This window comes from Galendromus occidentalis, unplaced genomic scaffold (assembly GCF_000255335.2).
Source record: "Galendromus occidentalis unplaced genomic scaffold, Mocc_1.1 scf7180000077527, whole genome shotgun sequence".
Taxonomy (NCBI): domain Eukaryota; kingdom Metazoa; phylum Arthropoda; class Arachnida; order Mesostigmata; family Phytoseiidae; genus Galendromus; species Galendromus occidentalis.
In genome coordinates this window covers 1,346,827-1,365,633 of record NW_003805515.1, presented here as the reverse complement: position 1 = coordinate 1,365,633, position 18,807 = coordinate 1,346,827, and the positions used below count along the sequence as shown (strand labels likewise).

The window sequence follows — 18,807 nt, the reverse complement described above, 5'->3', positions numbered from 1 at the left end:
GTAAGCCTGCACCGGTTGCGAGAATCTCTTCGATCATCACAAAATGCACCGAGAAGACCCTCGATGGAAGGAAGATCGTCCTCGCGAAAGAAGTCCAAGACATACTCTACAAATATCATGACGACCCTGAACTCGGAGGACACGATCCGTTTTGGATCACCTACATGAAGATCATCAAGTACTATTACTGGCCGGCAATGCGAAGGGACATCGAAGCTCACGTGCGAAAGTGTGAGATTTGCGACAAAGTCAGCAAGAACTTTCCCAGAACGTCCGAGGAGGGGCTCAATAATCAAATAGTCAGTGAGCAGACCTTCTGCGACAAAACCGTGCAAGTGACGTACACGGAGTTCAACGGATTGAATTTCATAACGCTCTCTACTCAAGCTTCCCTTATCTGCAAAAGCGTGGCTCTGGAACGCGATCTGGAAGCGGATAGCGCCGTCGTCACCCTATTGGAGGACAGTCAGTTCAGCGACGTGAGGAAGATCGCTTTCCAGAGTGAGTTCATGACGACCCGGACCTTGCGGAAGTATCTGAGCTCACGGAAGATACGTTTAGTCAATGGAGTCAATCCTGAAATCAACGACGTGCTGTGGAAGCTCAAGCGATTCATGCTTTGTTATCCGAAATTCGTCGGCGGGAACGAAGCTTGTTTGGTCGCAGCCGTGAAACATCACAACTGGTCTCAGGAGAACCAGTCGGAGACTTTGAAAACGAGGTCCCTTCTCAGGCGTTCCCCGAGTGCCTCGAAATATCTTGCATTTTCAGCCACCTCAGAGGAAATCGAGGAAACGAGACGTGCTGCCACGTTGCCGCGAACTCTACCGAAGAGGAAGGAGTCCAACGAATCCCGATGCGAAACCATGTACAATCGAAAGATATTGAATAGATTGTAGAGCGGCGAGAGACCCGTCTCCGCGGAGACGACAGCAGTCCCCTCGCTAGCTCTCAAGGATCCATCCATGTCGCACCGGCGCAGAGAGTACAAGTTAAAAAAAAACTAGAAACCATGCGCGAATTACGCTCCATGTCGTGCTCGATGGAGGACTTTATTCATTTGCACGAGATATCCCGGTACTTAATCGTTGAACATGCTCGTCAACTCCGTGAACATGAGCGGGGCAAGCGTAAGAATAAAATGAGAAGTTTTGTTAAAATTTGATGCGATTTTTCGAAGTCTGTGCGATCAAGTATCTGCTCCTCTGGCATCGAATATTCCGCGTCGAATGCTTGGGGCTCTTCGCACCGAACGGACCTTCCTTGTGTACCTACATCATTCTGACCCCAAGGGTGATCCGCGCGATTTCGGGCAACTAATTCAATCGTCCTGGCTCTCTTTGACCGGTCAACCGGTCGGGCGCTTGTGCCCAAGGCATCGAATTTTCGCGCTGGAACAAGGCTGACTATCGGTTCGTTCATTGTAGGCAGTTTTCCGCAAAGGTGAATATATAATACATCATCATGAGCATCGATGAATGGTGATAATCGAGAAGCTTGACAGGATCAACTCGCTCTACGCAATCTTGCCGAATCGGAACACAGAATTCCGGTCCGAGGGAGGAAGCTGGGGGGATCGACTTCCAATGGACGTCAACAGACCCATCCGAGGAGAAACACTGTTTTCTCGAAATCTTTAGCTCGTCCATATCCGTGGATGCAGCAAATCGTGCATCTGAATTCAACTGTACATAGGTATCGCTCAGGCTCGCCTCAAGGCCCTCTCGATAATTTTTTGTTTTGTCCCAAATGAGTTCCTGTCAAATCCCATCCAAGCCGACGACGTGTCGGGATCTTTCTTTTGTCGACATCGATGAGACGAGTGATGCAAGTTCGGCGGAGGGATAAGCTCGCGAACTACTGATGTCATCGGTCACGATGCGTTCGAAGATAGCGACGGAGCAAATTGTTTCATTCCATCAAGGAGTCCAACCCCTGAACAATGCTTCTAGTGTTAATAGTTCATGCCGTCACTTCTGAAATGAACGTCAGCGACCCCACAAGAGCTCATCGTTCAGAACATGAATTCCTGTTCATGTTCAGAGTTCATGGTTACCAAATGATTCCCCTGACATTTGTGCCTCATTTTTGAGCTGCCTCGAGGGAAGCCCCGACTAAAAAGCGCTTTCATGCATCGATGTTCACGTTTCGGGAGAAATTCGAGTGAATTATTCCGATCCTCCATCGCTTCTAGGATTCATCTTGAAATCCAACATCCCAACTTTGGCCGAATAAATTCCGAGTGCCGTTTCGAATTCATTATTATTGAACCTCCATCTAACTTTCCTCACATTCGATTGCAGGTGAGTTCCCCTGGACGAATCTCCGAGCACATCGATTGAAGTCTGCAATCCCTGTAGCACCGATTCACAGCCGGCTCGAAAACAGCTGAACTCCTATCTGAAGGAGCTCCTCGTAGACATTAGCATTCGATCGACAGCCAGAGATCGATGGAATCGGAATCGAACAAGCTCCTTGCGCGAGAATCAAAACGTATCACGATACGTTTTCATTCTCAATCTCAATCGAAGAACACTGGCGCCTCGCGGTACAACGTTGTGTCACCTCCCGAGATGACAGAGTCGAGGTTCTTCAACGCACATAGTGAGCTCAGACGCACTTGGCGATATGGCGCCGGATCGCTCTATTGATTGCAAAGACCATTTGCTTGATCAAGATGAATGTCCCCGAGGCCTGCGTGAGGTCGATTTTCTATTTGTTCGAGCTCTATTCTATCGAGCTCTCTATGATGTGAGCGCAACTTGCATAGGTTAGCGCGGGAGGAAGTGCTCCACTTCCCCGATGCGTCTTCGAGTCTCCAAGTTCGACCGCAAGCGATATCATTCCGAGCTTCGCGAGACGCATTCGCCTTCCTTCCTGCAACCCCTCAGCCTCCCCCTCTCAGCTTGAGCTCACCCCGCTCGGGGTACTTGACGGAGCGAGAAGAACTTCTAAACCGTCTTCTCTGCGAGACAGTGGCGTAGCCAGGGGGGGGCGATCGGGCGTTCGCCCCCTCCGTAATTTCTTCCGGAGAGTGTCGAACATCCATCGAGACGATGAGTGGGACATAGAATCCATAATCGACAGATTCGCCAGCAAGCAAAAGCGCCGACTGAACTTAATGTTGTGAGTCGCGAAGGCCTACCAGCCAGTGTAGTCACCTTTCGTTGTCAGTAGATTGTTTTGTGCCTTCCATTTGTTCTACTTTACCTCTTCGCGGTGACGGAGGTAGACCTCTTGGCGTTTTAAATTCAACGTTTCCCTGCTGTTTCGATTTTTTTTGTAATAGAATCGATTGCTGCTAGCGAATCATGACTTTTCAATCGATATGAGACGGAGATCCGATGATTCTGTGAGCCTACCCACAAGTTCGAAAAAAATTCCGCCCCTCCCAAAAAAATCCTGGCCACGCCACAGCTGCGAGAAGATGTGTGGAGCATTTCTGGCTCGTCCACGAAATAGAACACTTACTTCCGAAATTTCCCGGGCGTTCCATGGTCTGGAATAACTTGATAAAACGAAGAAGCGAGAGTTGAAGCGACATCCGAGCTCAGCCTCAAGGTTGTAACATCACTCATCGTGCTCTGTCTGTTCACAAAAGCAGATCCACGACGGCAGCATCCGGGGAGTCACTCGAGTCACAACGAGCGAGTCATCAGCATTTCACTCACAATCAGTGCCTTGCTCAGTTCCAACTTGCCTCTTGGTATTGGTTTTACTGTCTGGGGCTAACCCCATTCTCTTCTGGGTCTCAATTTGTGAGTAGCACCTTGGTGGAAGGAGAGGGGTGGGGATCTGGCAGGGCGCGCGACGCTGGCCAAGTGACTGCCTGGTGGGCCAGGTGGTCGCTCAAGCTCGAATGCCCACAAACAACGAGGAGGTGGCGGCATCATATTGCTGAATTTTTTCCTCGGCTTATTATTTTAATTTAGGAGTATTTTATATAAGATCCCTCTGGTTAAGCAATGTTGAGTTAAGCGATTTCCATCGTTCCGGAGGCTTGACTCGATGCAAATTGATTAGATGAGCTTCTTCGGGCCCTGTTTGGCTGAAGCTGACCGCGAGCGGAATTCTCTTCCACGAAAGAAACCTATCAAACTACAGTGGAAGCCCGTTATAACGGACCCGGATATGATGGACAATCGGTTACAACGGACCGATGGCTCGGTCCCGGACAAGCTTATGGGACCTTCAATGTCTAGTGACCCGGCTATAGCGGACCCAATAACGGATTTTAGAATATAATAGACCACTCTCCAGACCCCAGTCCTTTCTCCCTCCATGCTGATCAGACCGCTCATAGTGGACTAGGATATCCCGAAAGGATAGCCTACTGGACGATTTGCGGGATTTCTCGTACTTTTGCGCTCCGTGACAGATACCGCAGCGGTGTTCCCAATGATTTTCACGTTCCATTCCGGAACAGAACAAATCTTCGGCTAAAACGGACTTCGGATCCAAGGCACCCTTTCGGCCGGTGCCTCCGAGTCCGCTATATTCTACGGGGTTCTACTGTATTCTCGAAAGGTTCGGCCCTTCGCGGCTTGAGATTAATTATCCGGTCGGAGGGTCTTCAGCTCTATGTTTTATTTCTCTGTACTTTGGATAGCACAGTTTTTTTTTCTGGGCGCGAGATCCGATTCCTTCCCGGAAATCATTGAATGCGACGCTGAGCGATGGAGCGTAATTCATGGTTCATTGTCAGAAGGAAGAAAGAGCTTTGGGAGGCTGCCTCCGAGCTCTTATTCCCCTGAATTGTTTTCTCCGCTTTCGATTGTTTCGTCTCAATAGCCGAACGAGAGCTCGATTTGATGGCTTTCTGCAGTACTCAGCTATCGACTTAGAACTTTCGAATTTCTCACTTTAAAATGCTTTCGGCTCGGAGCCAGAAAAAAAACTCCTGGAAAAACTCGCGGTTGTTAATCGCATGGGTTCCCGCGAGAACCTTCGACGGAGGACCACACGCATTTAGACAGCTCCTGGCTTTCCCCGAAAGCGAGAACTGGAGGATGTGGTTATGCCTAAATGACTGTATTTGTCAGCGGGTATACCAGTCAATCAGAGTCTACCCCTGATCGAAGTGAATGAGATATAGTCTGTGAGTTCCGAGATCTTACTCCAGATTCCGTCAGAATTTTCACGCTTTTGGTGACCAACGGTCTGCAGATGAGAGGTGCCCAAGGTTGCGACTGACGACCTGACATTTCTGTTATAGCTGCGTCATGTAATCCGCACGTAAGTCAATCGTCACATTTTCACGAGGGCCACTGATTCTAGGCGCACGAATACGCTTCCATTCCCGTCAGGGGCCGGTGAGGTGAAAGGCCCTTTAGAGACGAGCGACTTTTATCAGCAAGAGATGCAGCGCTTCGATCCCTTGCGAGGCCGCAATACGGATGACTGATCCCGCCTTGGTGCAACACTTCATGGGAGTTGCTCATCGGCTTTCCTTGAACACGTTCCGGAAAGTCCAGTCGATCCATCGTCACGGTTCAAAATGAAGTGGGACCATCGTGATGGGGAGCGTCGTGGAGCAGAAGCGGATCTGAAATTCCGAGTTTGCGCGGGTCGGAGGACTGTCTAAATGTCTTATCCATTCGTGAGGGGATTGTACGGTGGATCTCAGCCCTCGGGGCCTCTACGAAACCCTGGATCTTCGGGCAGCATTTCGCGCTAAACGCATCGTCTGAAGTCCCTAGATCGCTTTCGGCTTCACTCTGGATCGGAGATGCATCAGACGAAACGTTCAACTTTTCCCCCATTCTCCTGCAAAGTCGAGGCAAAAGTCGATTTCGCAACGGAAGCAAATAGTCCTTTCAGATTTTGCGCGAATCGACAACAATTCTGGACTTTCCATTTGAGCGATACGCTTGGCCAAACCGCGAGGGGCTGGTCTACCGAAAAGTACCGTCACTGGTATCTGCGGTCGAAATCCGAAGAGGGATAAAGCCAACAGAGTTCGCCGTAGCTAGCAGCCAAAGCGGTAGTCGCGAACAGCGGCGGCGATGAAAGTGGCAGAATGGAGTGACTACAAACAGTACTGATGGTAGCGGCAGCGTATTTCGACATCGAATCACACTAGATCGTCGAACAAAGCATTTGGCTAGAATTTCCTCCGGCGAACCCCACCGTTACCCTCGTGCGTCCGATGAAGCTTGCGAGCTCTGATCTCGCCGCAGTAACCGTCTAGCGTGGCCTAGAAATGCAATTAAGGAGTTAGCTTCTCACAATGCGCCCTTGCGACGGAAGGAAAAACACGAACTAATTCTTGATAGATGCTGATAGCATGTCATATCGCGCAGCTGATTTATTCGCTGTTTAATTTTTTCTTGTTGTTTTGTCCGACTCGCTGCTTCTATGGTGCGAACGATAGACTCACAAGTACTTGATTGTCGAAATCCATTGTTGATTTTAATGCTGAATCATAATAATGATTCACGTCCCTTTACAGTCGAAGTCACCGGAATTCGCGTTCCCTTTCTGCTTCTCGCTAATTGGAGTCCGCTCCAATTACATTGAGTGACAATCACCATACTATCTTCCCGATTAATTCATCCTTGTGGACCAGAGAGCTTCTGTCGCAGTCAGATCGCGCGATCCGAGCATACATGCAGATGATACGCAGTCATTGTTTTATTTTCCGTGGGTTGTTATTGCTGTCGTCTTGGTTGAGATAGCAGATCCAGCCTGTTACGAGTTTCTAAATTTAATCCATTTCTTCGGAACGCCGATATTTCCCAATGTCCTGCTGGAAGCTCTTCCGAGAATTATGGCACTGATGGATTAAGAAATTCACCTTGCTTGCCAGTTGGTCAATGGAGCAGAATTATTCATTGGATTTACGTGCAGCGAAGTAATTGTGAGCTTTTCGCCGAGTTACGAGAAATTTAGAGTTTCCTTCGCCGATCGCCTCCTAATGAAGGATCTGATATCGACATTCAGCCTTCATTCCCACGAGTCGGCTCTTGAGCCTATCAGAAACGATAACGATAATATATGCATCTCATGCTTTGGAAAGACTCGATTTATCGGATCATTTGGGCTCCTCGTAAACCGACGGTAGGAGATCTTGAGCAGAAAAAAACGGAGGGAAAAGCAGGACGGCTCGAGCAAAAATACAGTGAAATGATTCAGAGAATCGAAATCGCTCTTTGTCTCTTGAAGTTCCTGATCGCATTCTGCAAGAGAAATCGATGACAACGGCTCGTTGGCCGGCTCTCATGGACCCCAGAACCCGACACGATCAATTTTTCCGATGCGACGAATACGCCACCGATCCGTAGGATCAAACCGATTGTTTCCGTGCTGTCCTAAGTCCCGGAGGTTCACGACAGTAACGGAGTAGCCCCTCCGTTGATGTGCGGATTTTACTCGGACTTGGGCAGCCGATCATTGAGTTTCGTTGAATGCCCATATGTGGTGTAAGGCTTCTGGCGCAGAAACGTCGAATCCGACGACACGCATCGGAGTTTCATCTAGACTCGCGAGAACTGTCGGAAACTCGCGACAGATCTCGACTCCTGCTTGTTCCCGATCGGACATTTCATCGAGAAATCGGAATCCGGCGCACAATATTGCGATATCTTGAATTTTGATTCTTAAAATTTGTTCGGCCTGGTCGCCACAGTGAAGAAGGTCACTGTGAGATGAAAGCGTCCGCGGGAGATGTTTGATGTTGTTCTGTCTGCGGAAATTCACCCCTCATCATCGGACCCTTGGATGAATTCGACCGCAATCTTCGCGGTCCTGCCTTCAAATGATTGTTCGCCAGCTTGTTCGATTCCCTATTCGGGGTAATTCGGATGTGTCGAGGTTTTTGGGTGTTTTTCTAAGATCAGAGCGAAACGTTTCGTCCGATCGGAAACACACACAAGGGGGGGAGTCTCCATAGGGAAACATTATTTCGGGTGGCGGGATCCCCGAAGCGATTTCTTTTTTCGAGATATATAATCATAATTCTTGATTTCTGGTGGAAGGGTGATGATTGACTCTAGCAACGATTCGTCTTCAATCGTGTGGTGGGGTAGGGTCCCGGGAAAGCGTTTCTCTCGCCGACTGAAATCTTTCTCTCTCTTTCCTACGTGTCTGACTCTGGCTAGATTCCGTCCGAGCCAGACTTACGGATTTTGCGAAACCCTTAGTGCTTCTGGGTGCTTGAATATCGTGAAAAATGCGCCTTGGCTCTGTGCGTCGTTCCCTTGTTCTCCATTCTCATCAAGAAGTTTCTGTACGCGGATGGCGATTGAGTTGAGCTCTTCTCTCGAGGAAGTCCGAATCGAAAAAATCGAAGAGTGAGATAGAGAATGTGCCTGCACAAAACGGAACTTCCACGTTGATTGTTCGGGTGGAGAACGAATTAGAGTCGATTGGAGGCGGTCCTCGACGATAATCCGATACTCGACAATCGAGGGACTCCTTGTCTCCACCGGTAGAGGACATGAAACAGCCGCCGATGGAGAAAATGGCTCTTGACTACTCTGAGTGGTGGCGGGGGATCGGCATCGGTGAGATTCGAATCCAGAATTCCCCCGAAAGAAGCCCCTCGAGAGATTTGGCTGTTGAACGATCGCGCTGCCGAGATCCTGGAATCTTCGTCCGCATGATAAGTTATTATTGACAAGTCATTTGATTCTTCACTCCACAGACGAATCCTCCATGGCAACTGACCACATCCTCGAGTTGGTTGGGATCCACTACACGGGACCCGTGCAAACTCCGTCGTGTGTTCAAAGTTTAACCGGAACCGGGCTGACGGCTCCGTTGATAAAAGATGTATCACTGGAAGTCCACGCCGGCGAAGTCATGGCAGTTCTCGGTAAGTGCATCATTCTGTTGCAATTTTAATCTGATGACTTTCCTAGTCCGCCCCTACATGTGATGGGTGAATTCATTTCGGCTTGTCTGCCGCTTTCGCGACCGATGCTTCTGTCTCAGCAAAACATCGGAGTGAAGTGCACGATCTTTTCACTCCTATTTTCGGATGATATTCCCGTCTCGACGTTCAAATTGCCGCGGTTTTGGGGCATCTTTGTCGTCGATCGTTGTATATTCAGAGGCCGGATCACTAGACGCAGTTCGAAGTCCCACACGGCGCATTCATAAACAGGGAAGTTATTTGACCGTGCAAAATCATCCGCGACGTTCGCATTGCGTCTCCCCCAAAAAAAAATGAGGAGCCGCGCGATGGAACCAGCACTGCCCTAGTGATGCAGCTGATGACAGTCCCGTCCACGGTTCGCTTGAGATCATGATGAGAACACGACTCCATCGAGTCCCTAATTTTGATCCTCAAGAAAAGCCTGCAGTACGCACCGATAGCGAGCGGACAACATGCGTTTGAAAGTTTAAACTTGGCGAGAACAGGTTCCTCCAAAAAATACCCTCTCGACACCCATCCCTAGGCCGGATGAGATATTCTTGTTCGGTGCTCGCGTATTTCACCGCGCTTAGACCGACAATGACGGCAGTTTCGCATGCGGTTGCTCTCTTTCGACTGAGGCCCGTCGTCATCGCGCCGTGCATGATTTCCCACCGACACCCTGACTTCTCCTATAAGCATGAACCACTTCTTCAACTACCACAGAACGCTACCGCTCCGACAACAACAGCTTGGAGCGCAACTCGGCGACCATTTAGCGGCTCTTTTGGATTGCGACGTCAATGTGAAAGCGACCGCCTTAACTACCTCGAAGCTCCTCGCTGACCAGCTATCAAGTGAACGAATCTATTGAACGAAGTGGAATTATTGCCTCCTTGAAAGTTGCCTTCGTAGCCCGCATCGTGTGTGGGGCGTCTATCTGGAAAACTCCGCAGTTCTGCGTGAATAAGTCATACGCCCGATCGAAAGACGCGTGTAACGCTGTTTCCATTCGGAGCCAAGTGAGCGAATTCGCTTCTGGTTTGTGTCGGCGCGAGTTCCGGCACGTCTCGCTCCTGCAATGATATCTCCGACCGTTGCTCCAGCCGCATGATGGTATTTCGAGTTTTCGGAGCATATGTACATTCATCGATGTAGCCTTGCCAGCTCGGCTCCAGCCTTGCGAATGAGCTCTGTTCCCGCGTCGGGGTGGGTGGACAAGTGAAGTTCTTTGATGCCGTTTCTGGGGAGCAAAACGGGTCAAAAAGAAAAAAGAATTTCATTTCACGAGCACATGTCGAGCGAGTGGCAGCGTTGGGAGGAATGTGACCGCGTTTTTCTCGAGCTGAAGGGCAACTCGCCCCAGTGAATTCCTAATGGTGTAATTTTTTCGTATATCTCATCCACTTCGGTGAGACAAGACCGATTCGGCTTCGAAAAGCTCGCTTGTCGTTTTCTTCAGATGCGGGAAAGTTGAGCGAACGTGAACCTCCTCGGGAATGTCAGCGCTGGCAACCCGAGGGTCCGGCGTTGACATATCAGCCGAGATCTTCTATCTCTCGAGGCTCGCCGATAAATTCATTCGTTTTCTCTGTGTGCTGAAGTCCACTCTCCTACAGGTTCGAAAGGGAGCGGGAAGAAGGCTTTGCTCGAAGTGATCGCTCGCCGCGCTATGGGCCCGACTCGGGGGCAGATATTGCTCAACGACATTCCCATCACCGTGAGGCTGTTCCAGGTGAGTCCTTGATCGGATGTTCCGCAGAGGCAAACCGTTGTCTTCTCGATTTGCAACTGTCTTGGGTTCCGCTGACGAAGCATCGATCGGGATCGCGAATTCGGAAATTCCCTCAGATATCATCGGGAATATGAAAAATCTCTTGAAACATGTTTCATGGATTTCTAGGAACAATGCGGTTACGTACCGCGTCGAGTGAATCTCGTCCCGGGACTGACTGTTCGACAGAGCCTTGACGTTGGCGCCCAGCTCACCGTGGGCTCGAAAGTTCCAGCAAGCGTGAAGAAAACCAGAGTGAAACAGGTGTGTCTGACTTTCAGTCCTAGGACAGGTATTTCTGATTCTTCTCCAAGCTCGACGGTTCGTTGCGATGCGGTCGAGCTGCAACAGATCCGCTGCGAGAAGGGAAGCTCGAGGAACTCAGAAAGCGTCGAAGTGAATACAAAAGAAGCTGCACAATGGCATCGAGTGTCTCCAAATGAAAACGTCACCTCGACTGCGACAGGCTGCGGGAGATATTCCAGCAGTTGCTCTGCTACGCCCTTAGAATGCTTCATCAACTGTCGGTGGCGCGGCGTAAACAGACTTACGGGAATTAGTCTGACAACACCCTTGCAGCAACAATAGGTTCTCGCTACCCACAATGAAAAAAAAGGGGAATTTTTCGAAAGAAATCATCAGCATGAATTATTTATCATTAGCGAATACGGTGGGCGACAGAACGGTATATGGCTCTGAGTCTGAAGACATAGCTATCACGGTTAGAGTCGTGAAGCTTGTGTGCCACGAAACCTCAGGGCACAGAGCGGTTTGGGCCGGTGTCCAAAGGGGCGTCAGAGATTCATTCCAGAACCTCAGCGGACGATTACTCCCACAATTTCCTCACGAATTTCCTCTTTAGGTTATGGCCGACCTCGCTCTCAACTCTGTCGCCGAAAAGGAGGTTTCTACACTGTCGATGAACGAGCAGCGAAGACTGGCGATAGGGCTTGAGCTTGTCAGAGATCCAGGTAATCGGATTCAGCGGAGTCGAAAAGTGCCTAGAGGTCATTCCTTCCCGGGTGTACATATGCATCCGGAAAGATTTTATCCAATCAAAGATAGTGTCAGCGTGGATGTGATGACTGTCCTCACCGAACGAGAACCCGAACGGTAATCTGAAGGGCTCCGTCCCATTAAGGAATTTCCTTCTCCCCGCAGTGTTGGTGATCCTGGACGAGCCTACAGCGGACTTGGACCCTCTCAATACCTACTTCGTAGTATCTATCCTTGCGAATCATGCTAAAAAATACAACCGTATCGTATTGATGTCGATGTCCAAGCCGCGGTCGGACATCTTCCCGTTCCTCGATCGAGTGACCTACCTCTGCCTCGGCGAGCTTGTCTACACAGGAAGTACCCGTCATATGCTTGATTATTTCCGCAACGTCGGCTTTCCTTGTCCCGAAATGGAGAATCCGCTAATGTACTATCGTAAGTGACAGATTTCGTAATCCGAGGTTTGCGGTCGATATCACACTCTACCTCTGCGCCTTGATGTCAGGGAGAATATCGCTCGATGTCGAGTTCACCCACTTTTTTGGACAGCCTTTTCCCCCGAAAATCTCCCAACGTTCAACAACACTCATGACCGTCGCGATTTTCCAGTCTGTCTCTCGACTGTCGATCGTAGAACTCGAGAACGCTTCCTGGAGTCTTCGTCTCAAATCCAATCTCTGGTTGAGAAGTTCCGCATCGAAGGTTCCCGATACCGTAAAATGGCTTCCGGAGCGATCTCTGACGTGACTCCGCCCCCTCCTTCGGAATACAAGCTTCCGCTGACGGGTGGGTCTCAAATACAACTCCGATCGACGATCCGTTTCCAGCTCTATAGAAACGTCAAACGAATGAGGTTTTCTACGAATTTCCAGCTTACGGTCAACCCTCGTCGGTGCAAGTCTTCGCCGCACTCTACGGTCGATTCATGGCGTCGTCCTTCAATTTCAACTGGAGCGCGATACGTGACCTCACTCTGCGGACCTTGGTTCTCCCGGCATTTTTCGCCTTCATGCTGATTTTCTTCTATCCTCTTCAATACTCGCAACAATCTTTCTTCACTCGAAACGGCGTCCTGCTCTCTTCGATCACGGCAACTAGTTTCTTATCGGCCGTCATCACGGCAATCACATGTGAGTGGAAAATCCCCGAACAAGGTCGAACCCCAGCCGGAGAAATCAAACTTCCCTCGTCACACTTCCCAAGAGGGAGAGAGCGGGCCCGAGTCGCAAGCCGCTTCGATAGATAACCGACAAGAGTCACTTGGAATCAGAAGAGTACTTCAGCAGGGAGCCGTACGTTGTTCGCGACTTAACAAGTGTGCTCGCCGGATTCCTGCGTATCACAACGTCTGAAGTGATGCCACGATACGACGGAAAAACCCGGCTGGTTTTTTGTAGAAGGACAAAGAAAAACTCGAGGAGCTCGTCTCGAGAACAGTTCCTCCGCTCGCTCGCTCGATCGTCAAACTAAAAGCTCACAAGCTACAAAGGGTGTTGTTCTTGTCTGTTAACTGCCGACGCGGAGTTGCTTCTGTTCCACAAACTGTAGAGCGAGAGTTCTGCCGAGCGCTCTACCAAGAATCACAGGGCGGTGTAGAGAAAGATGACCTGACTAATTACCCGAGACTCTTTTGAAACAGACAGTCACAGTGTGTCTGTCCGCTCTGAGCTCCGATTCCCAATGAAATTGACTTCTTTTACTTTCTTTCCGTTCAGAAGGTTTTCCGCTAGCATGCGTGTCACTCAATGCGTGTTCGGTGAGCTCTTCGGATCTCATGGGGCTTCCTTCTGAAGTCCGATTGATTTCCTGATAAATAATCGGGCGCTCGAGCTCCTTGGGAGGGATCCTGCGTTCGCGAAGCCGACGTCTGCCGCTCCGTTCTGCGGGACTCTTGCGCTGGGTCATGACATGACATTCCCGCCCTGATCTGATCATGGAAACCGCGAGCTGAGCATTCTCTCCCAGATGTGTTTACATAAAGAGTTACCATTTTCGTTGTCTTGATCACTTTCCCTCACGGAGCGACAATTTGCTCCCACATGTTAACAGCGGTTGATCTACCGCTTGCTACGGAGTCGGAAGCCTCTAAAAGGCTCCTAATGTGTTCCTATCGGGTCTTTTGATCTTGGAGACGTTCAACGAACATCCGTTGAGTGCTCCCACAAGTGGAAAACGGGGGAGAGAGCGTCACGCATCCCACACAAGCAAAAACATGTGTTTCACAAACTGTCATCTCACTCCTACAGCTGCTCTCGCCGACTCTCTCTCCCGCTGGTTATGTATCTTGTGCTAAATATATTCGAACGACTACAATTATTCGGCTGGAGATGCTGTAGTTCGGGAGCTCACCGCGCTCAAAAAAACTGAATAATTATACTCTATTTGTCGAATCCAATCGGATTCCGAGATTTCTGTCGAAGATATTATTCGTCATCCGATCGATGACGGAGTTTTGCCGATTGTGAACAAATTTCGGACTCTGTATTTCCATGCTGAACGTTGCCAGTACTGAATTGATGCCAGTACTGGAGCAGGTCTACACATTCTCATGCATCAGACTACGACACTCACCGCAAAATTTCCAATAGTCCTCCGGAAATCAAATATGGTCTTCCGCTGTGCTCCAGTCTGGGACTATTCAGGTGGATGCACGGCTCTTTTGAGTTTCCGATAGCACGTTCAAACTCTACTGATGCTTCCAGATGCGCCTCATCGAACTCGCTACTACCAAGAGAGCCGAGAAGGGAAATACCGCGGACCCCTGTTCGTCTTCACGCACGCTCTGTTCTCGATGCCGATGTCTATATTCTCCGTTTTCGCTGCAGGCTCCATCGTTTACGGGTGAGTTGATCTCTGAATTCCGGGTTTTGTTTCAGAATTGAATTGTGGGAGCACGGAGAAGATAAAGGAGTCCCGGAAAGGAGTGGGATGTCTCAATGTATGGGGAGAAGTCACATTCATTAATCAAAATAGTCACCTATCTCCGAGAATCCGCGCTGCGCCGCTGAGATGTGATTCATCTTCAGTCATCGTTGGTCACAAGGTCATAAGTCGACCGACTGATTGGCGGGTTCCGAGACAGGATTTAAGGCATTAACTCGAGGAGCGCCCCGATGACATACCTACCAAGACGAGGAGGGAGACACCCAAGCATATTGTTTCGGGTACTTGCCTCTCTGGTGACAAGGGCTTGCCTTTAACTCATCCTTCTGTTTGTCAAAGCTTCCGCCTATCAGGGCTTTCTGATGACACCGAATGTCGACGACGACGACGAGAATGTGGAATATGGCAGAAATGATGAGAGGGATGACAGCTTCAGTGACGCTCTGATGACAAGAGCTCTCACAGCATCCTCGAAAGACCGACAATTCTCGACGCTGTCGTCGGCAACGGAAGAACAAGGAAATAAGGATTGCCTCATAAACACACTCTCACTCTTTGTGGAAGAAACTCAAACAAGAGACCCTTGCCATTCAACCGAAAAGGAATTCACGGGATTTGAGGGGTCGACGCGCCTTGTTGAAGCCGTCTTTCAACGAGCACATCATCGTGGACAACGACGACCGACGCGAGCAGCGAGAACGACATCAACATCTATAGCGAGAGCTAGAGCACGAGCACCCATCTCATTACGTTCAACGTCGCGGACATCTGTTTGCTAAGCAGCAGCTTTCATTTTGCAAGAGAGTAAAAGAGACTTCGTGGAAAGAGAACGTGGAGTTCGGGGGAGCTACTTCTGACGAGCAATCCAGAGTTTGTGTTCACTCTTCGAGTCCTGGTGTCTGGCTCTCGCCCCTGACCTAGATGGAGACCAATGTCGAGATTCGAAAGAGAAACGTCGGCGAAGCGTCCACGCTCAGCCATCTGAGGTCGAGAAAACTGATCGCGATCCGGAAATCCGCGCTCTATGAAATCAAAGCGATCCGAATGCCGAACGCTCCATCGAGATACACGCTCCGAATACTCGTCATCAAGTTCGATGGGCGTTCGACAAGCGTAACGACCTGAACCTCGAAAGCTTCTCGACTACCTCTCTCTGGCTCATCGGGAAGATTGATTCGGGAATCTCCCAGGCACATGTATCACCGGGCAGCTTAGATGGACCCCATTCAAGTATTCGAACCTTGTCTGGGAGCTCGTCGGCGAGGTCAAACCCACTCCGACGCCACACTGGTTCCTCTGTGTCGACAGGACGCCGCGCCGTCAAGATAGCTAAAAGGGTTCTGAAACCGCTGAATTTCGACACTCAACTGCCAAGTCGGGCTTGATGCCTTCTCCGTATCGTGGCACGTACGAGGCGTGCTTTTAATATGGTCTCGTAGCTGGGTTTTTCGCCTCCAAAAATCATTGAGGTTCGCTTTCGGAAGCGTAGCAAGGATTCCGTCCGAGTGACTGGATGACTTTGTCCGTGACTTCTGTGTCTTTGAAGACATCCGAGCGAATTCTAAGATGCCTCCTTTTCGTCGGCCGGAGGAAACTGCGGTCTCGGTCCCACGGAGTAATGCGACCTATGGAGTTGTGATGGTTCAGCTCGGGGAATGCAGTTGAGCATTTTTCTCGCTGTCGTTGCAAGTGCAGTTCCCTCCTGTAATTGGGGAATCTAATAAGGATCTCTCATTTTTCAGAGCTGGCGGAATGCGCCCCGAATGGGAACGCTGGGCCCCGTTCTGCGCCATCCTGTGGTGTTTCTACGCGTTTGCAGAGCAGCAGACAGTCGCATTGATGATGGTTATTCGTAGCTCATACACAGCTTGCGTCACGTCGCTGTACTTCTTGGCCATCTACATCACGTTGGCTTCTGGGGGCGTCAAGTGAGTAAACTCATTTTTTCTAGAGCACCGAAATCACTTTCGTCGGGCCGGGAGCTCCGAGAGCCACAACCCATCGAAGAATTCGAGGGCGGCCCGGACCGCTTTGTATACACAAAATGGTATCGCTCGAGTCGCGAGTCTGGATCCGACTGGGAATCGCTTACTCCTGATGCTATCGGCAGTTCTGCCGTTGGTTAGGCGATGCGATTCCGGAGAAGGACAATGCCGCCTCTGGGATGCGGCCTCTGGACTCCTCGCATTTCAATCGTATTCCACGTCACATGATACCTGTTCATTAATAGAATCGAGCTGCTCCCAGCCAGCGACTCACGGAAATCCGAAACCCGTTGAGAGAAAACTTATTAATGACTTCCTGATGCGTTCCGCGTTAAACTCCCCGTGGCTCATCGACGGAAGCGGCACTTTTTATTCTTTTTTCCGTCAAACATACGAGTCGTGAGTAAGAGAGGTCATCGGCCACCGCTGCGATTTTGATTGAGCACGAGCAGCTCCAAGAGTGGGGGTCTTCATCGATTCGGGTTCTTTTTTCCGCATTCACAAAATACATCCAGGGAAAGGGGTTCCTGCTCTGAGCTCGCGCACCCAAGCGCTCGGTCTCCAAGAGAATCTCACATGAGAGTCTCATACTGATTCTGTTGTGCCTTTCAGGTCGCTCGTTGTGATGCCCGACTGGGCTTACTACGCCAGCTACGGCGTAATGCATCGTTACGCCGGAGCTTTTCTCTACCAAAACGAATTCGAAAACTACGCGGCCCTGGACTACGTGCCCTCGCTGAACGGAACTTCGTGCGGGCCGAATGTCGATCCGGGTCGCTGCTTTTTCGTGAATGGAGGTCATTTCATCTCACAGAAGTACAGGACCGGTCGCGGAACCGCTCAAGTTGACCTCCAGTATTGGCTCAACTTCGGGTTGTCGTTCGGTTTTATCGGTGCCATGTATCTCGTCAATGTGATTCTCCACATAATTCCACTTCCAGCGTCCGTCAAGATCAAGTTTAGAGATTAGGTTCCCGATCGTTTTGCATCACAGTTTATCCGCGCACTCATGTCTATCGCGGAAGACCCGAAGAATGAAAATGGCCGAGCCCATCACCCATAATTTTTCGTCCGCTTGTACTCAGAATTCCAATGTAAATATATGTACATGTCATACCCTCGCGGGTCGGTCGACAGGCTGGGATCGCGGGAACGGGAAGAATCGCGTGCGTTACATATCGTGGATCACATTCATTGCGGAGTGTTCGGATCACATTCATTATGATATTCAAACTGCCAAATAAATTCGTATTTTTAAGCGGAAAAAGACTCGTGAGTCAATAATCCAATCTCCTAAGAGGGAAAATCTACCCCACTGCGGAACACTGATCATAAATAGAAATGGGAGGATTCGGATTCGAGGGACTATCCCACCCAGGGAAGAGCCCAAACCCGGCGTGCCGGGCTGCCTCTTCGGCAAGGAGACTCCGCTCGTGATATAAATGCATGGATTTCGAGCGAAGAAGCGCGCGAGCATCATCGGGTGTGATATCTTGACAATAAAATGCAGATGGGATGCCTGATATTGTTGTAACAGCCGTAGTATCATTCGTGGACGACGACAGTCAGCGGAACAAGAAGCGCGCCATTGGTGCCGACTCGTGCTTGGGACGACGGCCAACAAACGGTCAGACGGAAACGTCATCGTGCTGGACAATGCGTCGGGAGCCGGACGGTCCATCATCGAAAGATAATCCCCTCGTCGCGAGAAGCCAATATTTGAAGCCCTCGCAGTCCAAGTCAGTGTATTAAAACCAATACTCATGGGCTCACGTTCGAGAAATCCGATAGCTTGGCGATCGTTATGAAGATAGAACTGTGTTTGTTCCTCATCGCAACTGCTCAGGGCGCTCCGAGGGTAGCGTCGAGGCTCGCCGAGGCTGAGAACTGGTATCGCGCAAACCTCACGCGACGTAGCGGGCAGCAGCACGTCGAAGTTGTCAACACGATCGGTAGGTGCAGGAACCGTAGGAGCTTCTAGCCGTAGAGCTTCTGAGTCGGGAAGGCTCTGATTATCGCAGATGGTTCGAACGGGAAGGGCTACAATCAGGCTCATTTGTATCAGACACAGGGTTGGCCCCACCGGGGTTCGTGAACCCGAATTCGTACTTCGCTCCTTTGCTCTTCCCCGTGGTGCCCGCCGGAGTGCATTTCCAAACTCAAGAGCTCACTGCAGTGCATCATGAGCCTACGCATCTGCTTCAAGTTCAGCACACGCCGGTGAATTTATTCACCTACGCACACCAGAAACCACCCTCGTTTCTCCAGCAGGCTCCCCGGGTGAGTGGAAACTCATTGTGCGATACGCC

The 18,807-nt window shown here is 50.1% G+C and overlaps 1 protein-coding gene across 1 annotated transcript; it reads left to right on the top strand.

Annotated features, from left to right (window-relative positions):
* Positions 1-8,652: 8,652 nt before the first annotated feature.
* Positions 8,653-17,468, top strand: LOC100899483 (ATP-binding cassette sub-family G member 5). The gene is made up of 10 exons (XM_003748027.2): positions 8,653-8,815; positions 10,477-10,592; positions 10,761-10,895; positions 11,494-11,602; positions 11,793-12,065; positions 12,240-12,416; positions 12,503-12,760; positions 14,333-14,471; positions 16,256-16,441; positions 17,111-17,468. The coding sequence occupies exons 1-10, from the start codon at positions 8,656-8,658 to the stop codon at positions 17,466-17,468; spliced, it is 1,911 nt and encodes a 636-aa protein (XP_003748075.1). The 5' UTR covers positions 8,653-8,655.
* The last annotated feature ends 1,339 nt before the right edge of the window (positions 17,469-18,807 follow it).